A 26,207-nucleotide genomic window follows, 5' to 3' on the forward strand; every position below is an offset into this window, starting at 1 on the left:
GGGGTCAGAGGTCATGGGTTCAAATCCCGGCTCCTCCAACTGTCAGCTGTGTGACTTTGGGCAAGTCACTTCACTTCTCTGGGCCGCAGTCACCTCATCTGGATAATGGGGATTAAAACTGCGAGCCCCCCGTGGGACAACCTGATCACCTTGTTACCTCCCCAGCATTCAGAACAGTGCTTTGCACATAGTAAGCGCTTAACAAATGCCAATTATTATTATTATTATTGTACTCTCCCAAGCATTTAATACATTGCCCTGCACCCAGTAGGTGCTCAATAAGTACGACTGACTGAATGAACAACCCAATAGTTTCCTTTACCTCATTTTGCAAGAAATATCACACGATTGCTATTCAAAACTTTTATTTGAACTGACCTTTACATTACAACAAAACCACGACTTTATTACTCGTGAAAAACGACAGAAACTTTGGCTTTCCGCCGCTGTGGCCCATACGACTTTGACTACGGAGGCACTATGTTTTGTAATCTCAAAGCTACCTATTTCCCAACATCTTAAATCCCATGAATTTATGAAAGATACATCGCTGGTCCCTGAAAGTATTAGGGTGCCGGAATCGGACTGAACGGGGTTCGGATGCGAACGCTCTTCCAACCGGTCCCAACACTCGCGTGGAAACTTGGAAAAATCTGATCCGCTCCACCTGCCAATCCCAATGTCCTGCTCTCTGCTCCCAAAAGGAAATGCTGAGGACGTTCAGTACGAATGATTTGAAACTTATTTTTCTGCTTAAAGACAGCTATGTATGTGCGGGTGGAAAACGCTTTGACTTTTCTTCCAAAACGGCTCCTACGGGGTCTGTTTCTTTCCTTAGGAGTTGTCGCCAAGCGAGGAAAACTTTCACCCCAGGGATTTGAACTCAGGGTGCTTATTTACTCAAATCACTCGTGTTTCTACTAAGGTACTTTGCGGCACATCCTAAAACCCTCGATTTCCTTTAAATCTTTCTAAATCCCAGCTAAAATGTTTCCCAGTCTATGAGCTCCATCTGATTTTCCTAATATATTACCGGAACCCAATACGTCATCTCAAAATGAGGATGAGAAAACGTGAAAATACAGAGTCCGCTTCGATAAATCTATCAGAATCAATAAAATACCCCAAAATGAAGATGTTACAAATTTTAGAATTTTTAGATCAATACTGGTACGAGTGACTGCGTGCTAATATTTGGGGCTTTTTACCAATGAAAGAAAAAACGGAAAGTAGGTCATTTTAACAAGCACCATGGCATCAAGAGGTCATGTATAAAATAGTTGGCGGCTAATGATCAAGATGTACTTACCACCCTAAAACTATTTGGTAAATATTCTCTCCCAGAGTTCTCAAAAGCTCTTTTCTCCAACAGATTTCCCTCTTGTTTTGTCTCTGTCCCAGAGAGATGTCTGAGAACATGGATTGGCTTCACTTGACTCTACGTTAAACACGTTAGATTGAAGCCCCGAAGGCTAGATGAGAAATGGGAAATGGATTTTGGCTGGCAGAGATCGGAAACGGGAGTTTGATAAAGGTATTTTTGGAGTTGGGAGAGGGAGTTTGGTTTAAGTCCAAGACATAAATGCTGGCATTAGGAGTCTCTAGAGGTATATTTGAATCCTGAAAGTAGAGGTAGACAGTTGAGTTTGAATCCAGTCATCAGAAGCCAGGACCAAGCTCGTAGTAATTTCTGACTGATAGGCAAAAAAGCATAAAATAGATACATATCTATTTTAAAACGGAATGGTTTTATACTTTTTTTGCATTTTTCCTTTTATATATAGGCACATAGAGCTATATACATAAAAGGAAAGATGCTACACTTTAACCTAAAGATGCCTTTGAAAATGAACCTAATTGCAGACATAATGATGGGGTATTTTTCAAGGTTTTGGAAGATGACTGGCTTCTCTCAAAGAAAACAATTAGAAATTTCCTTATTTTGAAATGAAATCATCAAGCGATTTATCTTTCCTTTTAATAGCAATGTATTTTTTTAACCAAGTCTTTAAACAAGGAATTTAAAGTGTCCTTGATTTTCTGCATTGCAAAATCTTTACTTTGCACCCCTCAAATAGTAGATCAGGATGCAATCTCCATTAAATCATATATTTTAACATGTTCCTTTTTACCTGTTGCATATTTTATTCACTTCTTTCCTGTAGAACCGGAGTGGGACTATCTGTCAAGCCAAGTAAATGTTAAGTTTAGGTGTTGACTTCTTTTAGAATTTCAAAAATCCCCTGCAGATTCTCGTACTATTGCATTTCTATCGCTCCGGAGGGGTTTATCGGAAACGCAAAGGCTGAATGGTTCTTACTAAGTGGCACGTAGCTTAGAAATAATTTACATTCAAATTTCACTTCTTCCCTGCCTCCAGATGCCATACATAATGGGCACTTTAGTCCTTGGAACTTGGATTCCTTCCAAAAAGGGGCATTTATCATGACTTGCAATTAAAAATAACCACCCACAATGAAAGCTGAACCCATGATCCTTTTAAACAATTCCTGAAACTTCTTGCCATTAAGGGATATGTGTAGAATACCAGCACAGCTATTGCTATATCCCTTTCAAAGTGACTTTTTTTGTACATTAAACCATTTAGAACTGCATCCCGCATTTGGTACTTTCCTATCAAACAACCGAATAAAGGACAAAAAGTGCACTTATAATGCTATAACATCGGCACTGAATGGAAGTGTAAAAAAAAAAAAGGAAAAGGAGAATATTTGGCTTTTTCCAGATCCCGCTTTCCCCTAGTAATCCTTACTGTCATTAGAAATGAGATCGAAATGCTTCCGATTTAAACTGCATTGGGGTATCATCTTCTCGGATCTCTAAAACCCGTGACATCCGTGACGTTCAGCGCAAGGACTGAGCGCATTGGAATGGGGGAGCATATCAGGTAGGATTAAAGAACTCATCTGAAAAAAGACCACAGGCCAAGTAAATGTATTCTTTTCCGATACGCTGACTACGCTTTGCAGAATGGAATATCGGATTGAAAACGGTCATGGTGATAGACACATCCAGAGATGGATTGCCTTTAGGATCTGCTTGGCTATCTTGTAACGTATCGAAATGGGGACATTCTCTTGGTTAATGTAAGATGGGTCCAAGCCAAGGTTGAGGGTCATTACCTCAAATGACTCAAAGGAAAAAATCGATCCGACACTTAGGATGAGAAACTGGCCCATTCAGCCCCAATTTCCATCCCTGGAGGGGTCCTCTCGCCTCCTGAAGATTTTTACCAAAAGGGCCAATATTTTTTCTACGTCTTATATATCAGTTCTCTACCAGGGTGCTGTTTAGCTTTGGTTCTTGTAGTGGGCTCGTAATAAATATGGGAAAGGCAACCCAATAATCTTCTCGCAGAGCGACAGAAAACTCCACCCGCGTTAGAGGGGATTTTAAAAACCATTTCAATGCTGCATCCTGATAGACGCCGTAAGCCCCGACTGTAAGAAGCGAACCAAGCGACGGATAAGAAGCCAAGACGCTTCTCTGGACGGTCGGAGTTCCGCCGAATGGCTCTCCGAAGGGCAGAGTTCGAAGTTTAAATGACTTTTAAACGGTCTTCGAGATTCCCGGCAGCAGTACGGTCACGTCTTCGACATATTTGAGAGGTTGGACGGAACGGTCCGCATACGTTCTAGCAGATAGAGACTGGGGAAGAACTAGGGAAAACGATAAATGTCTGAATGGTTTCGGTGACGGGGAGAACTCTCTGAGCTCTTTCCAGGCGAGACGGAGGTAGCGTACGCTTCAACCTGCGGAGACTCTCAAAATGCCTCACCTGGTACATACAAAAGTCGCCAAAGGGACCGTTCTGTTCACAGTATTTAATAAGAACGTCAGTGTTACCAAAGGGAGCCGATACGGACAAAAGATTTGTTTACGATGCTACATATAAGTTACTAAAAGGTACACGGGGCAAACATCTTTAAGATAAGGGATAGAAAATTCACGGGGAAACGAAACACGGAAACGGTTAGACACTAGGCACGGTGGTTTGCAATCCGGGCACAGACCGTGAATCAATAATACCTGGACGCGGCTCAGATGCAGATAAGAGAGGCTCTGGTTCTAAATTGGCTCGGGGTTTCCTGAAGGGCTTCTTGACCTTAAATACGCGCGGGCCACGTGGATGGGGAGAGGAGGCCGCGGACTTTATCCCACGTGGCCGCCGTTGTGCTCGGCCCGCTTCAAGGATTCCCTCGTTTCCCGACTTGAAGAGCAAAGGCATTTGGGTTTGAGAACACTTAGGAGAGTCACCGGTCACTTCGAGGGGGGTGTGGGGAGGCACATCTTTGGGACCATCGTTATCCTACTTAAACACGGGAGTCGGAGGAGGGGTGGGAAGGGAGCCCTCCGTTCGGAAGCCCTTCCGCGGACGGAAGTCGGGGTCGCGGGCGGGCTGGGGCTTCGGACTCACGGGAGAAGGCAGCGGCGGGTTTCTTCTCACAGAATGTAACCTTGGTTCCTGGCAAGGGCAAAAACAGGGCTTAGATTCCTCTGGCACACACCTGTTGCAATGACATCATCATCCTTTTTTTTTTTCACACTGTACTGAATGGTATTTTTTAACGGTATCTATTTATTAAGCAATTACTACGTGCAAAGCTTCCTTCAAAGCCCTACTGAGAGCTCACCTCCTCCAGGAGGCCTTCCCACACTGAGCCCCCTCTTTCCTCTCCCCTTCCCCATCCCCCGCCCTACCTCCTTCCCCTCCCCACAGCACCTGTATATATGTTTGTACAGATTTATTACTCTATTTTATTTGTACAGACTTATTCTATTTATTTTATTTTCTTAATATGTTTTGTTGTTTGTCTCCCCCTTCTAGACTGCGAGCCCGCTGTTGGGTAGGGACTGTCTCTCTATGTTGCCAATTTGTATTTCACAAGCGCTTAGTACAGTGCTCTGCACACAGTAAGCACTCGATAAATACGATTGAATGAATGAATGAATGAACATTTATCTTACTTGTGCATATTTATTCTATTTATTTTATTTTGTTAGTATGTTTGGTTTTGTTCTCTGTCTCCCCCTTTTAGACTGTGAGCCCCCTGTTGGGTAGGGACTGTCTCTCTATGTTGCTGACTTGTACTTCCCAAGCGCTTAGTACAGTGCTCTGCACACAGTAAGCGCTCGATAAATATGATTGAATGAATGAACGAATGAACATTTATTTTACTTGTACATATTTATTCTATTTATTTTATTTTGTTAATATGTTTGGTTTTGTTCTCTGTCTCCCCCTTCTAGACTGTGAGCCCGCTGTTGGGTAGGGACTGTCTCTATATGTTGCCAACTTGTATTTCCCAAGCGCTTAGTACAGTGCTCTGCACACAGTAAGCACTCGATAATTACGATTGAATGAATGAAAAATACGATTGATGATATTTATTCTATTTATTTTATTTTGTCAATATGTATTGTTTTGTTGTCTGTCTCCCCCTTCTAGACTGTGAGCCCGCTGTTGGGTAGGGACCGTCTCTAGATGTTGCCAACTTGGACTTCCCCAGCGTTTAGTACAGTACTCTGCACACAGTAAGCGCTCGATAAATACGACTGAATGCATGAATGAATAAATGAATGAATGAATGAATGAATGAATGAATGAATGAATGAATGAATGAAAGTATGCTGTCCTTAGTATTATGTACTATGAGAAGCAGCCTGGCTCAGTGGAAAGAGCCCGGGCTTGCGAGTCAGACGTCATGGGTTCTACCACTTATCAGCTGTGTGACTTTGGGCAAGTCACTTCACTTCTCTGGGCCTCAGTGACCTCATCTGTAAAATGGGAATTAAGCCTGTGAGCCCCACGGGGGACAACCTGATCACCATGTATCCCCCCCAGTGTTTAGAACAGTGCTTTGCACATAGTAAGCACTTAAAAGATACCACCATTATCATCATTATCATTACTAATCCCGGCTCTGCCACTTGTCTGCTGGGTGACCTTGGGCGAGTCACTTCACTTCTCTGGGCCTCAGTGACCTCATCTGTAATATGGGAATTAAGACTGTGAGCCCCACGGGGGACAACCTGATCACCTTGTATCCCCCCCAGTGCTTAGAACAGTGCTTTGCACATAGTAAGCGCTTAACAGATACCATCATTATCATCATTATCATTACTAATTCCGGCTCCGCCACTTGTCTGCTGGGTGACCTTGGGCCAGTCACTTGGCTTTTCTGGGCCTCAGTTCCCTCAGCTGGAAAATGGGGATTGAGACTGTGAGTCCCACTTGTGACAGGGACTGTGTCCAGCTCCATTTGCTTGTATCCACCCCAGTGCTTAGGACAGTGCCTGGCACATAGTAAGCGCTTAACAAATACCATTATTATTATTACTTAATACTATGTACTATGTACTTACTAGCATGTACTATGAACTTAGTGCTTTATGCTTAGTGTACTGTACTAAACGCTGGCATACATACATCAGCGCTTAGAACGGTGCTTTGTGCATAGTAAGCACTTAACAAATACCATTATTATTATTATTATATTAATTCATTCATTGTATTTAGAGAAGCAGCGTGGCTCAGTGGAAAGAACACGTACTTTGGAGTCAATCAATCAATCAATCAATCATATTTATTGAGCGCTTACTGTGTGCAGAGCACTGTACTAAGCACATGGGAAGTACAAGTTGGCAACATATAGAGACAGTCCCTACCCAACAGAGGTCATGGGTTCAAATCCCAGCTCCGCCACTTGTCAGCTGGGTGACTTTGGGGCAAGTCACTTCACATCTCTGGGCCTCAGTTCCCTCATCTGTAAAATGGGGAGGAAGATTGAGCCCCACGTGGGACAACCTGATTACCTTGTATCCCCCCAGCGCTTCCAGCAGTGCTTTGCACATAATCAGCGCTTAATAAATGCCATTATTATTATTATTATTATTTATTGAGTGATTACTGTGTGTAAAACACTGTACTAAGTGTTTGGAAGAGTACCATATAACAGTAAACAGACACAATCCTCCCTTCAAGCCCCTGCTGAGAGCTCACCTCCTCCAGGAGGCCTTCCCAGACTGAGCCCCTTCCTTCCTCTCCCCCTCGTCCCCCTCTCGATCCCCCCCATCTTACCCCCATCTTACCTCCTTCCCTTCCCCACAGCACCTGTATATATATATATACATATATATATATACAGTACAATATATATACTTGTACATATTTATTACTCTATTTATTTGTTTATTTTATTTGTACAAATCTATTCTATTTATTTTATTTTGTTAGTATGTTTGGTTTTGTTCTCTGTCTCCCCCTTTTAGACTGTGAGCCCACTGTTGGGTAGGGACCGTCTCTATATGTTGCCAATTTGTGCTTCCCAAGCGCTTAGTACAGTGCTCTGCACATAGTAAGCTCTCAATAAATACGATTGATTGATTGATTGATTAATTGACTGTCTCTATATGTTGCCAATTTGTAATAATAATAATAATGATGGCATTTATTAAGCGCTTACTATGTCCAAAGCACTGTTCTAAGCGCTGGGGAGGTTACAAGGTGATCAGGTTGTCCCACGGGGGGCTCACAGTCTTCATCCCCATTTTACAGATGAGGGAACTGAGGCACAGAGAAGTGAAGTGACTTGCCCAAAGTCACACAGCTGACAGTTGGCGGAGCCGGGATTTGAACCCATGACCTCTGACTCCAAAGCCCGGGCTCTTTTCCACCGAGCCACGCTGTACTTCCCAAGCGCTTAGTCCAGTGCTCTGCACATAGTAAGCGCTCAAGAAATACGATTGATGATGATGATGATGACAACCCCTGCCCACAACAAGTGCACAGTCTAGACGGGGAGACAGACATTAATAGAAATAAAGCAACAAATAAATAATCGGGTTGGACCCAGACCCTGTCCCACGGGGGGTTCAATCAATCAATCAATCAATCAATCGTATTTATTGAGCGCTTACTATGTGCAGAGCACTGGACTAAGCGCTTGGGAAGTACAAATTGGCAACACAGCCAATTAGGTTCACAGCCCTAATCCCCATTTTGCAGGTGAGGAAACTGAGGCTCAGAAAAAAGTGAAGGGATTGGCCGCGGGTTGCCCAGCAGACGCAGGCCGGAGCCGGGATTAGGACGCACATAATAATAATAATAATAATAATAATAATAATGGCATTTATTAAGCGCTTACTATGTGCAGAGCACTGTACTAAGCGCTTGGGAAGTACAAATTGGCAACACAGCCAATTAGGTTCACAGCCCTAATCCCCATTTTGCAGGTGAGGAAACTGAGGCTCAGAAAAAAGTGAAGGGATTGGCCGCGGGTCGCCCAGCAGACGCAAGCCGGATCCGGGATTAGGACGCACATAATAATGATAATAATAATAATAATAATAATGGCATTTATTAAGCGCTTACTATGTGCAGAGCACTGTTCTAAGCGCTGGGGAATTTACAAGGTGAATCCTTGTAAAGGAATCCTTGGTGATTCTTGTAAAGGTGAATCTTTTACAAGGTGAATCACGCTGCACATCCTCTGACACCCAGGCCTGGGCCCCTTCCCCCGGGCCACGCTGCTTCTCCGTATTTATTTGAGGGCTTACTGTGCGCCGAGCGCTGTACTGAGCGCTTGGGGGGAGTCCAGTACAGTGGAGTGGGAAGACCCTGCTCACTGCCAGCTTCCAGTGGGAACGGCAAGTTGAGGTGTTCGGTCCGGCCTGGCTCAGTGGGCAACGAGGCGACGGAGGGTGTTAGCCCTCCCTCCTCAAATCCGCCACACAATCACTCTCCCCGCCCTCCTTCACAGCCTTCCTGAAGGCCCACCTCCTCCCAGAGGCCTTCCCTGACTACGCCCCCACTTTTCCTCATCTCCCCCTCCCTTCCGTGTGGCCCCGACTCGTCGTCAGTCGGATTTATTGGGCGCCTACTGTGTGCGGAGCAGTGGTCTCTATGTGTTGCCAACTTGGACTTCCCAAGCGCTTAGTCCAGTGCTCTGCACACAGTAAGCGCTCAATAAATACGATTGATGATGATGATGATGATGATGATGATGATGATGACGAAGCGCTTGGGAAGTCCAAGTTGGCAACATCGAGAGACGGTCCCTACCCAACAGTGGGCTCGCAGTCTAAAAGGGGGAGACGGAGAACAAAACCAAACGTACTAACAAAATAAAATAAATAGGATAGATATGGACAAGTAAAATAAATAAATAGAGTAATAAATATGTACAAACATATATCCATATATACAGGTGCTGTGGGGAAGGGAAGGAGGTAAGATGGGGGGATGGAGGGGGGATGAAGGGGACTCGCCCACTTTGCTGTTCCTGCCTCTCCCTGCCCGACACTACTTATGTCTATATCTGCAATTTTACTTATTTATAGTGAGGTCTGTCTCCCCCGCTTTATAATAATAATAATAATAATGATGGCATTTGTTAAGTGCTTACTATGTGCAAAGCACTGTTCTAAGCGCCGGGGAGGATGCAAGGTGATCAGGTTGTCCCACGTGGGGCTCACAGACTTCATCCCCATTTTACAGATGAGGTCACTGAGGCCCAGAGAAGTGAAGCGCCTTGCCCAAAGTCACACAGCTGACAAATTTTTTTTTTTTATAATGGCATTTATTAAGCGCTTACTATGTGCAAAGCACTGTTCTAAGCGCTGGGGAGGTTACAAGGTGATCAGGTTGTCCCACGGGGGGCTCCCAGTCTTCATCCCCATTTTCCAGATGAGGGAACTGAGGCCCAGAGAAGTGAAGTGCCTTGCCCAAAGTCACGCAGCTGACAGTTGGCGGAGCCGGGATTTGAACCCATGACCTCTGACTCCGAAGCCCGGGCTCTTTCCACTGAGCCACGCTAGTCAGGATTTGAACCCGTGACCTCTGACTCCGAAGCCCGGGCTCTTTCCGCTGAGCCACGCTGCTTCTCTACAGGGGGGCTTTAGACTGTGCGCTCGCTGTGGGAAGGGACTGTCTCTCTTTATTGCTGTATTATACTTTCCCAAGCGCTTAGTCCAGTGCTCCGCACACAGTGAGCGCTCAGTGAATACGACTGAATGAATGAAGTAGGCGAACCAGGGGACTCGGAAATCCCGTTGGAGCTCCAGAGCCACACGTTGCCCGAGTGTCGGACGAAACCTAGCTGTTTGAGCCCACTGTTGGGTAGGGACTGTCTCTATATGTTGCCAACTTGGACTTCCCAAGCGCTTAGTCCAGTGCTCTGCACACAGTAAGCGCTCAATAAATACGATTGATGACGACGATGGTTCCTCAGTCGGTCAGTCAATCGGATTTATTGGGCACGATAAATTTAGTCTTTTAGACTGTGAGCCCACTCTTTTAGACTGTGAGCCCACTGTTGGGTAGGGACTGTCTCTGTATGTTGCCAATTTGTACTTCCCAAGCGCTTAGTACAGTGCTCTGCACATAGTAAGCGCTCAATAAATACGATTGATGATGATTGATGATTTATTGAGCGCCCACTGTGTGTCGAGCACTGGACTGAGCACTTGGGAGAGGACGAAGTAACAACACTTTTAGACTGTGAGCCCACTGTTGGGTAGGGACTGTCTCTATATGTTGCCAATTTGTACTTCCCAGGCGCTTAGTACAGTGCTCTGCACATAGTAAGCGCTCAATAAATACGATTGATGATGATTGATGATCTATTGAGCGCCCACTGTGTGCAGAGCACTGGACTGAGCACTTGGGAGAGGACGAAGTAACAACACTTTTAGACTGTGAGCCCACCGTTGGGTGGGGACTGTCTCTATATGTTGCCAATTTGTACTTCCCAAGCGCTTAGTACAGTGCTCTGCACATAGTAAGCGCTCAATAAATACGATTGATGATGATTGATGATCTATTGAGCGCCCACTGTGTGCAGAGCACTGGACTGAGCACTTGGGAGAGGACGAAGTAACAACATTTTTAGACCGTGAGCCCTCTGTTGGGTAGGGACTGTCTCTAGATGTTGCCAATTTGTACTTCCCAAGCGCTTAGTACAGTGCTCTGCACACAGTAAGCGCTCAATAAATACGATTGATGATGATTGATGATTTATTAAATACGATTGATGATGATGATGATGATTTATTGAGTGCCCACTGTGTGTAGAGCACTGGACTGAGCACTTGGGAGAGGACGAAGTAACAACACTTTTAGACTGTGAGCCCACTGTTGGGTAGGGACTGTCTCTAGATGTTGCCAATTTGTACTTCCCAAGCGCTTAGTACAGTGCTCTGCACATAGTAAGCGCTCAATAAATACAATTGATGATGATTGATGATTTATTGAGCGCCCACTGTGTGTAGAGCATTGGACTGAGCACTTGGGAGAGGACGAAGTAACAACATTTTTAGACGGTGAGCCCACTGTTGGGTAGGGACTGTCTCTACATGTTGCCAATCTGTACTTCCCAAGCGCTTAGTACAGTGCTCTGCACATAGTAAGAGCTCAATAAATATGATTGATGATGATTGATGATTTATTGAGCGCCCACTGTGTGCAGAGCACTGGACTGAGCACTTGGGAGAGGACGAAGTAACAACACTTTTAGACTGTGAGCCCACCGTTGGGTGGGGACTGTCTCTATATGTTGCCAATTTGTACTTCCCAGGCGCTTAGTACAGTGCTCTGCACACAGTAAGCGCTCAATAAATACGATTGATGATGATTGATGATTTATTAAATACGATTGATGATGATGATGATGATTTATTGAGTGCCCACTGTGTGTAGAGCACTGGACTCAGCACTTGGGAGAGGACGAAGTAACAACACTTTTAGACTGTGAGCCCACTGTTGGGTAGGGACTGTCTCTAGATGTTGCCAATTTGTACTTCCCAAGCGCTTAGTACAGTGCTCTGCACATAGTAAGCGCTCAATAAATACAATTGATGATGATTGATGATTTATTGAGCGCCCACTGTGTGTAGAGCACTGGACTGAGCACTTGGGAGAGGACGAAGTAACAACATTTTTAGACGGTGAGCCCACTGTTGGGTAGGGACTGTCTCTATATGTTGCCAATTTGTACTTCCCAAGCGCTTAGTACAGTGCTCTGCACATAGTAAGCGCTCAATAAATACGATTGATGATGATTGATGATTTATTGAGCGCCCACTGTGTGTAGAGCACTGGACTGAGCACTTGGGAGAAGACGAAGTAACAACATTTTTAGACGGTGAGCCCACTGTTGGGTAGGGACTGTCTCTATATGTTGCCAATTTGTACTTCCCAAGCGCTTAGTACAGTGCTCTGCACACAGTAAGCGCTCAATAAATACGATTGATGATGATTGATGATTTATTGAGTGGCCACTGTGTGTAGAGCACTGGACTGCGCACTTGGGAGAGGACGAAGTAACAACATTTTTAGACCGTGAGCCCTCTGTTGGGTAGGGACTGTCTCTAGATGTTGCCAATTTGTACTTCCCAGGCGCTTAGTACAGTGCTCTGCACACAGTAAGCGCTCAATAAATACGATTGATGATGATTGATGATTTATTGAGTGGCCACTGTGTGTAGAGCACTGGACTGCGCACTTGGGAGAGGACAAAGTAACAACATTTTTAGACTGTGAGCCCACTGTTGGGTAGGGACTGTTTCTAGATGTCGCCAATATAGAGAAGGCCCAAAGAAGCCAAGTGACTTGGCCGAGGTCACCCAGCAGACAAGCGGCGGAGCCGGGATTAGAACCCGGGTCCTTCTGACTCCCAGTCCTGGGCTCTGCCCACTAGACAACACTGCCTCCCCCCCGAGCACTGCTTGGTCAACGCCTCCTGTGAGCCAAGTTCTCTGCCAAGTGTCGGGGTAAATACAGTCACACCCAACACAAGCGCGGTCCCACGTAGAGGAGAAAGAACCAGAGTTTTAATCCCCATTTTACAGCCGAGGAAACCGAGGCAAGGTGAAGCGATTTGCCCAACGTCTCACAGCGGGCCAGTGGCGGAACTGGGGTTCGAACCCAGGCCCCGTGCCCTTTCCACCTGGCCACACTACTGTATCGGCAAAGGCTTCCGGGTCCCCTGCGGGCCTCTTAAACGTGGCCGCTTAAAATGGGCTAAATCGTCATCATCATCATCAATCGTATTTATTGAGCGCTTACTATGTGCAGAGCGCTGGACTAAGCGCTTGGGAAGTACAAATTGGCAACATATAGAGACAGTCCCTACCCAACAGTGGGCTCACAGCCTAAATCCAAGCGAAACGATCTTTAAATTCTACTTCCCGGTCGCGGGGAACCCTAAAGCAGGTCAGAGAAAATCCCACCCAAAGCCACGTAGCCGGTGTTTAAAGTCATCCGACGCTTGTACAGTGCAAGCGCTTAGTACAGCGCTCTGCACATCTTACCATCTTACCTCCTTCCCTTCCCCACAGCACCTGTATATGTTTGTACATATTTTTTTACTCTATTTATTTATTTATTTATTTTATTTGTCCATATCTATTCTATTTATTTTATTTTGTTAGTATGTTTGTTTTTGTTCCCTGTCTCCCCCTTTTAGACTGTGAGCCCACTGTTGGGTAGGGACTGTCTCTATATGTTGCCGACTTGTCCTTCCCAAGCGCTTAGTACAGTGCTCTGCACATAGTAAGCGCTCAATAAATACGATTGATGGTGATATAACATTCAATTGTATTTACTGAACACTTACTGTGTACAGAGCACTGTACACGCCCTGCCCGCAATGAGTTTACGGTCTAGAGGGGGAGATGGACGTGAACAGAAAGAAATAAATGAGGGATGTGGACGGAAGCGGTGTGGGGCTGGGACGGGGGGGATGAAGAAAGGGAGCGAGTCGGGGAGACGAGGAAGGGAGTGGGAGAAGAGGAAAGGGGGGGCGCAGTCAGGGAAGGCCTCCTGGAGGAGGTGGGCCTTCACGAAGGCTTTGAAGAGGGGTAGAGTAAGTTTCCCCTTCGCGGCCCTGTCCTGGGATCTTTCTCAGGGCGAAGCACCGTGGCTCGGTGGCAAGAGCCCGGGCTTGGAAGTCAGAGGCCATCCCGGCTTCCCCACACGTCTGCTGTGTGATCCTGGGCAAGTCACTTCACTTCTCTGTGCCTCAGTTCCCTCATCTGTAAAATGGGGATGAAGACTGGGAGCCCCCCGGGGGACAACCTCATCCCCTTGGATCCCCTCAGAACGGTGCTTGGCACGGTACTCAACACTGCAGTAGATCCAAGCTAACCAGGTTGGACACGGTCCACGTCCCGCCGGGGGATCACGGTCTTCACCCCCATTTTCCAGGTGAGGTAACCGAGGCCCGGACAAGCGAAGCAACCTGCCCAGGGCCGCCTGGCGGACAGGTGGCGGAGCCGGGATTAGAACCCGTGACCTTCGGCCCCCCAGGCCCTTGCTCTATCCATTACGCTATGAAGCAGTGCTCTGCACACGGTAAGCGCTCAATAAATACGATTGATGATGATGCAGTGCTCTGCACACAGTAAGCGCTCAATAAATACGACTGATGATGATGCAGTGCTTCCCTACGAGCACTGTTCTGAATGCCGGCGTCTCCCCATCCCCCTGCCACACTTGCACACAGGGTACAAGTTAAATAAATAGAGTAATAAATATGTACAAACCTTCCCCAGCGCTTAGTACAGTGCTCTGCACACAGTAAGCGCTCAATAAATACGATTGATTGATTTATTCTATTTATTTTACTTTGTTAATAGGTTTTGTTTTGTTGTCTGTCTCCCCCTTCTAGACTGTGAGCCCACTGTTGGGTAGGGACTGTCTCTAGATGTTGCCAACTTGGACTTCCCAAGCGCTTAGTACAGTGCTCTGCACACAGTCAGCGCTCAATAAATACGATCGATTGATAAATACGATTCATTGACAGTAAGCGCTTAGCAGATGCCATCATAATTATTATCGTTATTATGGGAGTAAGTGTATTTATTACTCTATTTTACTTGTACCTATCTATTCTATTTATTCTATTCTATTTTATTTTGTTAGTATGTTTGGTTTTGTTCTCTGTCTCCCCCTTCTAGACTGTGAGCCCGCTGTTGGGTAGGGACTGTCTCTAGATGTTGCCAACTTGGACTTCCCAAGCGCTTAGTACAGTGCTCTGCACACAGTAAGCGCTCAATAAATACGACTGATTGATTGATTGAAAGGGCCGGGATTGGTATCTGGCAATCCCCCAAATCATTCTCTTGGTGGCTTGTTAAGAAGTGCTGACCTTTATTTCCTTTCTTTTAGACTGTGAGCCCACTGTTGGGTAGGGACTTCATATGTTGCCAACTTGGACTTCCCAAGCGCTTAGTACAGTGCTCTGCACACAGTAAGCGCTCAATAAATACGATTGATTGATTGATTGAAAGGGCCGGGATTGATATCTGGCAATCCCCCAAATCATTCTCTTGGTGGCTTGTTAAGAAGTGCAGACCTTTATTTCCTTTCTTTTAGACTGTGAGCCCGCTGTTGGGTAGGGACTGTCTCTAGATGTTGCCAACTTGGACTTCCCAAGCGCTTAGTACAGTGCTCTGCACACAGTAAGCGCTCAATAAATACGACTGATTGATTGATTGAAAGGGCCGGGATTGGTATCTGGCAATCCCCCAAATCATTCTCTTGGTGGCTTGTTAAGAAGTGCAGACCTTTATTTCCTTTCTTTTAGACTGTGAGCCCGCTGTTGGGTAGGGACTGTCTCTATATGTTGCCAACTTGGACTTCCCAAGCGCTTAGTACAGTGCTCTGCACACAGTAAGCGCTCAATAAATACGACTGATTGATTGATTGAAAGGGCCGGGATTGGTATCTGGCAATCCCCCAAATCATTCTCTTGGTGGCTTGTTAAGAAGTGCTGACCTTTATTTCCTTTCTTTTAGACTGTGAGCCCACTGTTGGGTAGGGACTGTCTCTATATGTTGCCAACTTGGACTTCCCAAGCGCTTAGTACAGTGCTCTGCACACAGTAAGCGCTCAATAAATATGATTGATTGATTGATGAGCAAATCAGGTTGGACGCAGTCCCTGTCCCACGTGGGGCTCACAGTCTCAACCCCCATTTTGCAGAGGAGGGAACTGAGGCTCAGAGAAGTGAAGTGAGCTGGCCAAGGTCACACAGCAGACAGGTGGCGGAGGCGGGATTTGAACCCATGACCTCTGACTCCCAAGCCCGGGCTCTTTCCACTGAGCCACGCTGCTTCTCTGCTTCTTTCATCGTGTTCTGACGTCTCAGGGCGAGGTGAGGCAGAACCGCACATTTGGGGATTCGCAGAAATAATTCAGGGAGGAGGCAGGCATTTCATCATCATCATCATCATCATCAATCGTATTTATTGAGCGCTTACTATGTGCAGAGCACTGGACTAAGCGCTTGGGAAGTACAAATTAGCAACATATAGAGACAGTCCCTACCCAACAGGGGGCTCACAGTCTAAAAGGGGGAGACAGAGAACAAAACCAAACATACTAACAAAATAAAATAAATAGAATAGGTAGGTACAAGTAAAATAAATAAATAGAGTAATAAATCTGTACAAACATATATCCATATATACAGGTGCTGTGGGGAAGGGAAGGAGGTAAGAATGGGGGGAAGGAGAGGGGGACGAGGGGGAGAGGAAGGAAGGGGCTCAGTCTGGGAAGGCCTCCTGGAGGAGGTGGAGGGGGAGGCTTCAGGCGGCCTCTGGCCCGAAACTCAATCAATCAACAAATCAATCAATCGTATTTATTGAGCGCTTACTGTGTGCAGAGCACTGGACTAAGCGCTTGGGAAGGACAAGTTGGCAACATCTAGAGACGGTCCCTACCCAACAGTGGGCTCACGGTCTAAAAGGGGGAGACAGAGAACAAAACCAAACATACTAACAAAATTAAATAAATAGAATAGATATGCACAAGTAAAATAAATATAGAGTAATAAATATGTTCAGACGATCACGCTCCCTGCCTTCAAAATCTGATTAAAAGAACATCTCCTCCAAGAGGCCTTCTCCAATTAAGCCTCGATTTCCCCTATTCCCTCTCCCATCTGAGACCCCCCCCGCACTTGGATTTGCCCCCCTTATTCACCCAACCTTCCGCCCCACAGCACTTATGTCCATATCCGTAATTTATCGGGAGAAGCAGCGTGGCTCGGTGGGAAGAGCCCGGGCTCGGGAGTCAGAGGTCACGGGTTCTAATCCCGGCTCCGCCGCTTGTCAGCTGTGTGTCTTTGGGCGAGTCGCTTCACTTCTCCGGGCCTCAGTTCCCTCATCTGTCAAATGGGGATGAAGACTGTGAGCCCCCCCGTGAGACCACCTCATCACCTTGTAACCACCCCAGCACTTCACACATAGTAAGCAGCGTGGTTCCGTGGAAAAGAGCCCAGTCATGGGTTCAAATCCCGGCTCCGCCAATTGTCAGCTGGGTGACTTTGGGCCGGTCACTTCACTTCTCTGGGACTCAGTTCCCTCATCTGGAAAATGGGGATGAAGACTGTGAGCCCCCCCGTGGGGCAACCTGATCACCTTGTATCCTCCCCAGTGCTTTGCATATAGTAAGCGCTTGATAAATGCCATTATTATTATATATGTATATATGTTTGTACATTTTTTTTACTCTATTTATTTATTTAATTTATTTGTACATATCTATTCTATTTATTTTATTTTGTTAGTATGTTTGGTTTTGTTCTCTGTCTCCCCCTTTTAGACTGTGAGCCCACTGTTGGGTAGGGACTGTCTCTAGATGTTGCCAATTTGTACTTCCCAAGCGCTTAGTACAGTGCTCTGCACATAGTAAGCGTTCAATAAATACGATTGATGATGATGATGATTATTATGTGGGATAGGTCTGTGACCCACCTGATTTGCTTGTATCCACCCAGCGCTTAGTACAGTGACTGGCACACTGTAAGGGCTTAATGAATATCACATTTATTATTATTATTATTGGGTGCTGGGTGCGAATGGGGAAGGCTTGTTGGAGGGGCTGAGAAAGACCGCCAGCAGCCCAGCAATTTTCTCCTTGTTCATTCATTCATTCATCCAATCGTATTTATTGAGCGCTTACTATGTGCAGAGCACTGTACTAAGCGCTTGGGAAGTACAAGTTGGGAACATATAGAGACAACCTGATCTCCTTGCAACCTCCCCAGCGATTAGAGCAGTGCTTTGCGACAGACCGCCAACAGCGGAGCAATTTTCTCCTTGTTCATTCATTCATTCATCCAATCGTATTTATTTATTCATTCATTCATTCAATCGTATTTATTGAGCGCTTACTGTCTGCAGAGCACTGGACTAAGCTCTTGGGAAGTACAAGTTGGGAACATATAGAGACAACCTGATCTCCTTGCAACCTCCCCAGCGATTAGAACAGTGCTTTGCACATCGTAAGCGCTTAATAAGTACCGTCATCGTTATTTATTATTATGAAGTGCTTAACAAATGCCATCTTCGTCATTATTATCATTTATATAATAAATAAAATTATATTTTAATTATTATTATATATAATTGTATTTAACATACAATTAAATATAAATTTATAATTTAAATATATATTTAAATAAATTTAATAAATAAATTTAAATATATATTTAATTATATTTAATAGTGTCTGCTTGGCACATCGTAAGCGCTTAATAAGTACCATCATCGTTATTTATTATTATGAAGTGCTTAACAAATGCCACCATCGTCATTATCATCATTTATATAATAAATAAAATTATATTATAATTATTACTATATATATTTATATTTAATACATAATTAAATATAAATATGTTATTTAACTATATATTTAAATAAATTTAATAACTAAATTTGAATATATTTTTAATTATATTTAATAGTGTCTGCTTTGCACATCGTAAGCGCTTAATAAGTACCATCATCATTATTTATTATTATGAAGTGCTTAACAAATGCCACCATCATCATTATTATCATTTATATAATAAATAAAAGTATATTATAATTATTATTACATATAATTATATTTAATATATGATTAAATATAAATACATTATTTAACTATATATTTAAATACATTTAATAAAAAATTTAAATATATATTTAATTATATTTAATAGTGTCTGCTTTGCACATCGTAAGCGCTTAATAAGTACCATCATCGTTATTTATTATTATGAAGTGCTTAACAAATGCCATCATCGTCATTATCATTATTTATATAATAAATAAAAATATATTACAATTATTATAATATAACAATATATATCACCTCCTCCAAGAGGCCTTCCCAGACTGAGCCCCTTCCTTCCTCTCCCCCTCGTCCCCCTCTCCATCCCCCCCTTCTCACCTCCTTCCCTTCCCCACAGCACCTGTATATATGGATATATGCTTGTACATATTTATTACTCTATTTATTTATTTATTTTACTTGTACATATCTATTCTATTTATTTTATTTTGTTAGTATGTTTGGTTTTGTTCTCTGTCTCCCCCTTTTAGACTGTGAGAGCCCACTGTCGGGTAGGGACTGTCTCTAGATGTTGCCAACTTGTGCTTCCCAAGCGCTTAGTCCAGTGCTCTGCACATAGTAAGCGCTCAATAAATACGATTGATTGATTGATTATCATATATATAATTATATTTAATATATAATTAAATATAAATATATTATTTAAACATATATTTAAATAAATTTAATAAATAAATTTAAATATATATTTAATTATATTTAATAGTGTCTGCCTCCCCTTCTAATCTTAAAGTTCTTTGCGGACGGGGAAACGTAGCTCCCAAGTCGGTTATACCGTGCTCTCCCGAGCGCTTAGTACAGTCCCCTGCACCCTGTAAGAACCCGACCGATGGATTGATTGAAGAGCTGGCGCTGAGCTCTTGCGTGAAGCAAGGGTTATTTCCCCAGGCAGTGGTTTTTTTTGTGATTTTTCTTCTCTAAACACCTCTCTTTTTTGAGATTTAAAAGAATCTCAAATTTAAAAAAACATTTAAAAAAGCTTATTTTCTTCTACCACAAAGACGGCTCCATCTCTCAGACGTAAATGCCGTTGACGCCGAGGGGAAAAGGAAAGCCTTTTAGATTGATTGATTGATTGATTGAATAATCGTGGTGTTTGTTAAGCTCTTACTGGGTGCCAGGGACTGTACTAAGCGTGGGGTGGAAACAAGCAAATCGGATTGGATTTATTTTATTTTGTCAATATGTTTTGTTCTGTTGTCGGTCTCCCCCTTCTAGACTGTGAGCCCACTGTTGGGTAGGGACTGTCTCTAGATGTTGTCAATTTGGACTTCCCAAGCGCTTAGTACAGTGCTCTGCCCACAGTAAGTGCTCAATAAATACGATTGGTTGATTGATTGATTGATTGATTGAAAGCCCAGAGTGCCAATCAGGGTCACCTCCCCATTTCGACGGGCTACTGAGGCCTAGCCGGACACTCTCTGACCGCGGCGTGGCTTTAGGGCAGACTGCAGAATAGCAGATTTTTGCAGCATTATGCGGTGTGGCTCGGTGGACAAGAGCCCGGGCTTTGGAGTCAGAGGTCATGGGTTCAAATCCCGGCTCCGCCACTTGTCAGCTGGGTGACTTTGGCCAAGTCGCTTCCCTTCTCTGGGCCTCCGTTCCCTCATCTGGAAAATGGGGATGAAGACTGGGAGCCCCACGTGGGACAACCTGACCACCTTGTAGCCTCCCCAGCGCTTAGAACAGTGCTTGGCACAGAGTAAGCGCTTAATAAATGCCATTATTATCATCATCATCATCATCAATCGTATTTATTGAGCGCTTACTGTGTGCAGAGCACTGGACTAAGTGCTTGGGAAGTACAAATTGGCAACATATAGAGACGGTCATCATCATCATCAATCGTATTCACTGAGCGCTTACTATGTGCAGAGCACTGTACTAAGTGCTTGGGAAGTACAAATTGGCAACATATAGCGACAGTCCCTACCCAACAGTGGGCTCACAGTCTAAAAGGGGGAGACAGAGAACAAAACCAAACATGCTAACAAAATAAAATAAATAGATTTATTTTAATTATTATGATTATAAAAAAGGGGAAGGGACGGCCCGGAGCTTCTGATGGCATCAGCAGAAAATGGGTGGTATATGAGAGGGGGGCAGAAGTCATCAATCGTATTTATTGAGCGCTTACTATGTGCAGAGCACTGTACTAAGCGCTTGCACTGTACAAGCGTCGGATGACTTTAAACACTGGCTTAGAACAGTGCTTGGCACAGAGTAAGCGCTTAATAAATGCCATTATTATCATCATCATCATCAATCGTATTTATTGAGCGCTTACTGTGTGCAGAGCACTGTACTAAGCGCTTGGGAAGTACAAATTGGCAACATCTAGAGACGGTCCCTACCCAACAGTGGGCTCACAGTCTAAAAGGGGGAGACAGAGAACAAAACCAAACATACTAACAAAATAAAATAAATAGAATAGATATGTACAAGTGGAATAGAGTAATAAATAAATAGAGTAATAATAAATAAATAGAGTAATAAATAAATAAGTAGAGTAATAATAAACAAATAGAGTAATATGGTATATGAGAGGGGGGCAGAAGTCATCAATCGTATTTATTGAGCGCTTACTATGTGCAGAGCGCTGTACTAAGCGCTTGCACTGTACAAGCGTCGGATGACTAAACACCGGCTACGTGGCTTTGGGTGGGATTTTCTCTGACCTGCTTTAGGGTTCCCAGTGACCGGGAAGTAGAATTTAAAGATCGTTTCGCTTGGATTTAGGCTGTGAGCCCACTGTTGGGTAGGGACTGTCTCTAGATGTTGCCAATTTGTACTTCCCAAGCGCTTAGTCCAGCGCTCTGCACATAGTAAGCGCTCAATAAATACGATTGATGATGATGATGACGATTTAGCCCATTTTAAGCGGCCACGTTTAAGAGGCCCGCAGGGGACCCGGAAGCCTTTGCCGATACAGTAGCGTGGCCAGGTGGAAAGGGCACGGGGCCTGGGTTCGAACCCCAGTTCCGCCACTGGCCCGCTGTGAGACGTTGGGCAAATCGCTTCACCTTGCCTCGGCTTCCTCGGCTGTAAAATGGGGATTAAAACTCTGGTTCTTTCTCCTCTACGTGGGACCGCGCTTGTGTTGGGTGTGATTGTATTTACCCTGACACTTGGCAGAGAATTTGGCTCACAGGAGGCGTTGACCAAGCAGTGCTTGGGGGGAGGCAGTGTTGTCTAGTGGGCAGAGCCCAGGATTGGGAGTCAGAAGGACCCGGGTTCTAATCCCGGCTCCGCCGCTTGTCTGCTGGGTGACCCCGGCCAAGTCACTTGGCTTCTTTGGGCCTCAGTTCCCTCGTCTGTCAAATGGCGATTAGGGTCTCAGCGTGGCTCAACGGCAGGAGCCCGGGCTTGGGAGTCGGAGGTCGTGGGTTCGAATCCCGGCTCCGCCACTTGTCAGCTGGGTGGCTTTGGGCAAGTCGCTTCACTTCTCTGGGCCTCAGTTCCCTCATCCGGAAAATGGGGATGAAGACTGGGAGCCCCCCGTGGGACAACCTGATCACCTTGTCACCTCCCCAGTGCTTAGAACAGTGCTTTGCACTTGGTAGGCGCTTAATAAATGCTATCAGTATTATTATTATCAAGACTTTTTTAGGCCCTGTATTCGTATATGGCAGGAGCCCGGGCTTGGGAGTTGGAGGTCGTGGGTTCTAATCCCGGCTCCGCCACTTGTCAGCTGGGTGGCTTTGGGCAAGTCGCTTCACTTCTCTGGGCCTCGGTTCCCTCATCCGGAAAATGGGGATGAAGACTGGGAGCCCCCCGTGGGACAACCTGATCACCTTGTCACCTCCCCAGCGCTCAGAACAGTGCTTTGCACATAGTAGGCGCTTAATAAATGCTATCAGTATTATTATTATCAAGACTTTTTTAGGCCCTGTATTCGGGAATCGCAGGAGCCCGGGCTGGGGAGTCGGAGGTCGTGGGTTCTAATCCCGGCTCCGCCACCTGTCAGCTGGGTGGCTTTGGGCAAGTCGCTTCACTTCTCTGGGCCTCGGTTCCTTCATCCGGAAAATGGGGATGAAGACTGGGAGCCCCCCGTGGGACAACCTGATCACCTTGTCACCTCCCCAGCGCTTAGAACAGTGCTTTGCACATAGTAAGCGCTTAATAAATGCTATCAGTATTATTATTATCAAGACTTTTTTAGGCCCTCTATTCGTATATGGCAGGAGCCCGGGCTTGGGAGTCGGAGGTCGTGGGTTCGAATCCCGGCTCCGCCACTTGTCAGCTGGGTGGCTTTGGGCAAGTCGCTTCACTTCTCTGGGCCTCGGTTCCCTCATCCGGAAAATGGGGATGAAGACTGGGAGACCCCCGTGGGACAACCTGATCACCTTGTCACCTCCCCAGCGCTTAGAACAGTGCTTTGCACATAGTAGGCGCTTAATAAATGCTATCAGTATTATTATTATCAAGACTTTTTTAGGCCCTGTATTCGGGAATCGCAGGAGCCCGGGCTGGGGAGTCGGAGGTCGTGGGTTCTAATCCCGGCTCCGCCACCTGTCAGCTGGGTGGCTTTGGGCAAGTCGCTTCACTTCTCTGGGCCTCGGTTCCTTCATCCGGAAAATGGGGATGAAGACTGGGAGCCCCCCGTGGGACAACCTGATCACCTTGTCACCTCCCCAGTGCTTAGAACAGTGCTTTGCACATAGTAAGCGCTTAATAAATGCTATCAGTATTATTATTATCAAGACTTTTTTAGGCCCTCTATTCGTATATGGCAGGAGCCCGGGCTTGGGAGTCGGAGGTCGTGGGTTCGAATCCCGGCTCCGCCACTTGTCAGCTGGGTGGCTTTGGGCAAGTCGCTTCACTTCTCTGGGCCTCGGTTCCCTCATCCGGAAAATGGGGATGAAGACGGGGAGACCCCCGTGGGACAACCTGATCACCTTGTCACCTCCCCAGCGCTTAGAACAGTGCTTGGCACATAGTAAGCGCTTAATAAATGCTATCAGCATTATTATTATCAAGACTTTTTTAGGCCCTGTATTCGGGAACAGCCAAGAACGACCTAGAAATCCTCAACCGCGTGATTATCCGCCTCTGGGCGATTATCCCGGCTCTGCCGCTTGTCTGCTGCGTGACCTTGGGCGAGCCACTTCACTTCTCTGGACCTCAGTTCCCTCATCTGTAAAATGGGGAACGAGGCTGAGAGTCCCATGCGGGACAGGGACTGCGTCCAACCCGATTTGCTTGTATCCACCCCAGCGCTCAGTACAGCGCCCAGGAAGCGCTTAACCAACACCGTTATTATTATTATTATCACTATCTTAATTATTCACGAAGGCATTCTTTCACGACGAAAAGCGGCCAGTCTCTAAAAGCGATTTTGACCAGCTTTCCGGGTGGATACGCTCGTCCCGCATTTCTGGAATATCTACAGACAGTACGCTATATAAAAAAGAAAATGTGAAATACATGAAATATATGAAAAAGAAAATGTGTTTTCTTACAGGATCTGTAATGGAGAACTCTCCAAATTCCTCTCCTCCACAGATTCCCACTCACCCTTCCTCCAATCCATCTGTCTTCGGAAGCAATATGGTCCTGGGCTGGCGAACTGGGGGATGGAGAAGGCAGGGCTGATTCGCTCTGGTCTTTAGACGTGTCGCGACGCGGGCCCCGTTAGCTTCGCAAATTACAGCTACGAATTAAGTCATTTATTCAATCGTATTTCCTGAGCGCTTACTGTGTGCAGGGCCCTGTACTAATTATAACATGATACATGCACATCGTTAACAAAATAAATAGAATAGTAAATATGTACAAGTAAAATAAATAGAGTAGTAACTCTGTACAAATATATACAAGTATATATTTTAGACTGTGAGCCCACTGTTGGGTAGGGACTGTCTCTGTGTGTTGCCAATTTTTACTTCCTAAGCGCTTAGTACAGTGCTCTGCACATAGTATGCGCTCAATGAATACGATTGATTGATTGATTGATATACAAGTAATGGCATTTATTAAGCACTTACTATGTGCAAAGCACTGTTCTAAGCGCTGGGGCGGTTACAATAATAATAATATATTTGTACATATTATATTTTGTACGTATTTATTACTCTATTTATTTTACTTGTACATATTTATTCTATTTAATTGATATTGTTACAATGTTTTGTTTTGTTGTCTTTCTCCCCCCTTCTAGACTGTGAGCCCGCTGTTGGGTAGGGACCGTCTCTATATGTTGCCAACTTGTACTTCCCAAGCGCTTAGTACAGTGCTCTGCACACAGTAAGCGCTCAATAAATACGACTGAATGAATGAATGAATGAATAATAATAATGACGACATTTATTAAGCACTTATATATATGGTATAATTACAGAGACGGTCCCGAACCAACAACAGTCCACAGATGACTCCCAGAGTTTTCCATTCCCGCGGGCACACCTGTATATATGTATATATGTTTGTACATATTTATTACTCTATTTATTTTACTTGTCCATATCTATTCTATTTATTTTATTTTGTTAGTATGTCTGGTTTTGTTCTCTGTCTCCCCCTTTTAGACTGTGAGCCCACTGTTGGGTAGGGACTGTCTCTATATGTTGCCAATTTGGACTTCCCAAGCGCTTAGTCCAGTGCTCTGCACATAGTAAGCGCTCAATAAATACGATTGATGATGATGATGATGATGACCCGCTCGTCCGTGCGTCGCGTCGTATTTAGCGAGCGCTTACTGTGAGCAGAGCACTGTACTAAGCGCTTGGGAGGGTGGGATACACCAATAAACCCTGCCCACCATGAGGTTACAGGCTAGTGGCGCTTATAAACCGAGGTCACCGTCCCCATCCATTATCAGGTATCGCTTAGCCACAGTTCACAGAGTCTAGAAAAACAGCTTTCCCGGACCAAAATGAATGTAATTTTCCTTCCAGAGCCCAGGCGTTTTTGAATCAATCACTTAATGGTATTTATTGAGCGTTTTTCTGTGCCCGAGCCCTGTATTGAGCGCTTGGGAGACTCCAAGGCAACAGAATTGGCAGCCACGTTCCCTGTCCAAAGCAAGCTTTAAGGGAAAGTGTCTTTATCAATCAATCGTATTTATTGAGCGCTTACTGTGTGCGGAGCACTGGACTGAGTGCTTGGGAAGTCCAAGTTGGCAACATATAGAGACAGTCCCTACCCAACAGTGGGCTCACGGTGCAGTTTATGGCACTAGGGAGGGAAAAAGAAGAGTTTCTTCCTCGGGCCGCCGTTTGAACGTGACTGACCCGAGGGATTTCGCCGCATTTGACCAAGACTCCTCTATTTATTTATT

General features: G+C 45.1%; 1 protein-coding gene across 7 annotated transcripts in view; it reads right to left on the reverse strand.

The window, feature by feature from the left end:
- Nucleotides 1-3,830: 3,830 nt before the first annotated feature.
- The window catches only part of BOLL (boule homolog, RNA binding protein), a 64,190-nt gene continuing 41,813 nt past the window's right edge, over nt 3,831-26,207 (reverse strand). For 3 of the 7 annotated variants that reach the window (XM_038749290.1, XM_038749292.1, XM_038749291.1), the window contains exons 10-11: nt 24,391-24,497; nt 3,831-4,529 (exon numbers count right to left, since the gene is read on the reverse strand). In XM_038749290.1, the coding sequence (XP_038605218.1) occupies nt 4,331-4,529; nt 24,391-24,497 (306 nt within the window). In that variant the 3' untranslated portion in view covers nt 3,831-4,330. The remainder of the gene's footprint in view (nt 4,530-24,390; nt 24,498-26,207) is intronic. The other 4 variants (XM_038749293.1, XM_038749296.1, XM_038749295.1 and 1 more) reach the window with 4 other exon arrangements.

Source organism: Tachyglossus aculeatus, chromosome 7 (genome assembly GCF_015852505.1).
Source record: "Tachyglossus aculeatus isolate mTacAcu1 chromosome 7, mTacAcu1.pri, whole genome shotgun sequence".
Taxonomy (NCBI): domain Eukaryota; kingdom Metazoa; phylum Chordata; class Mammalia; order Monotremata; family Tachyglossidae; genus Tachyglossus; species Tachyglossus aculeatus.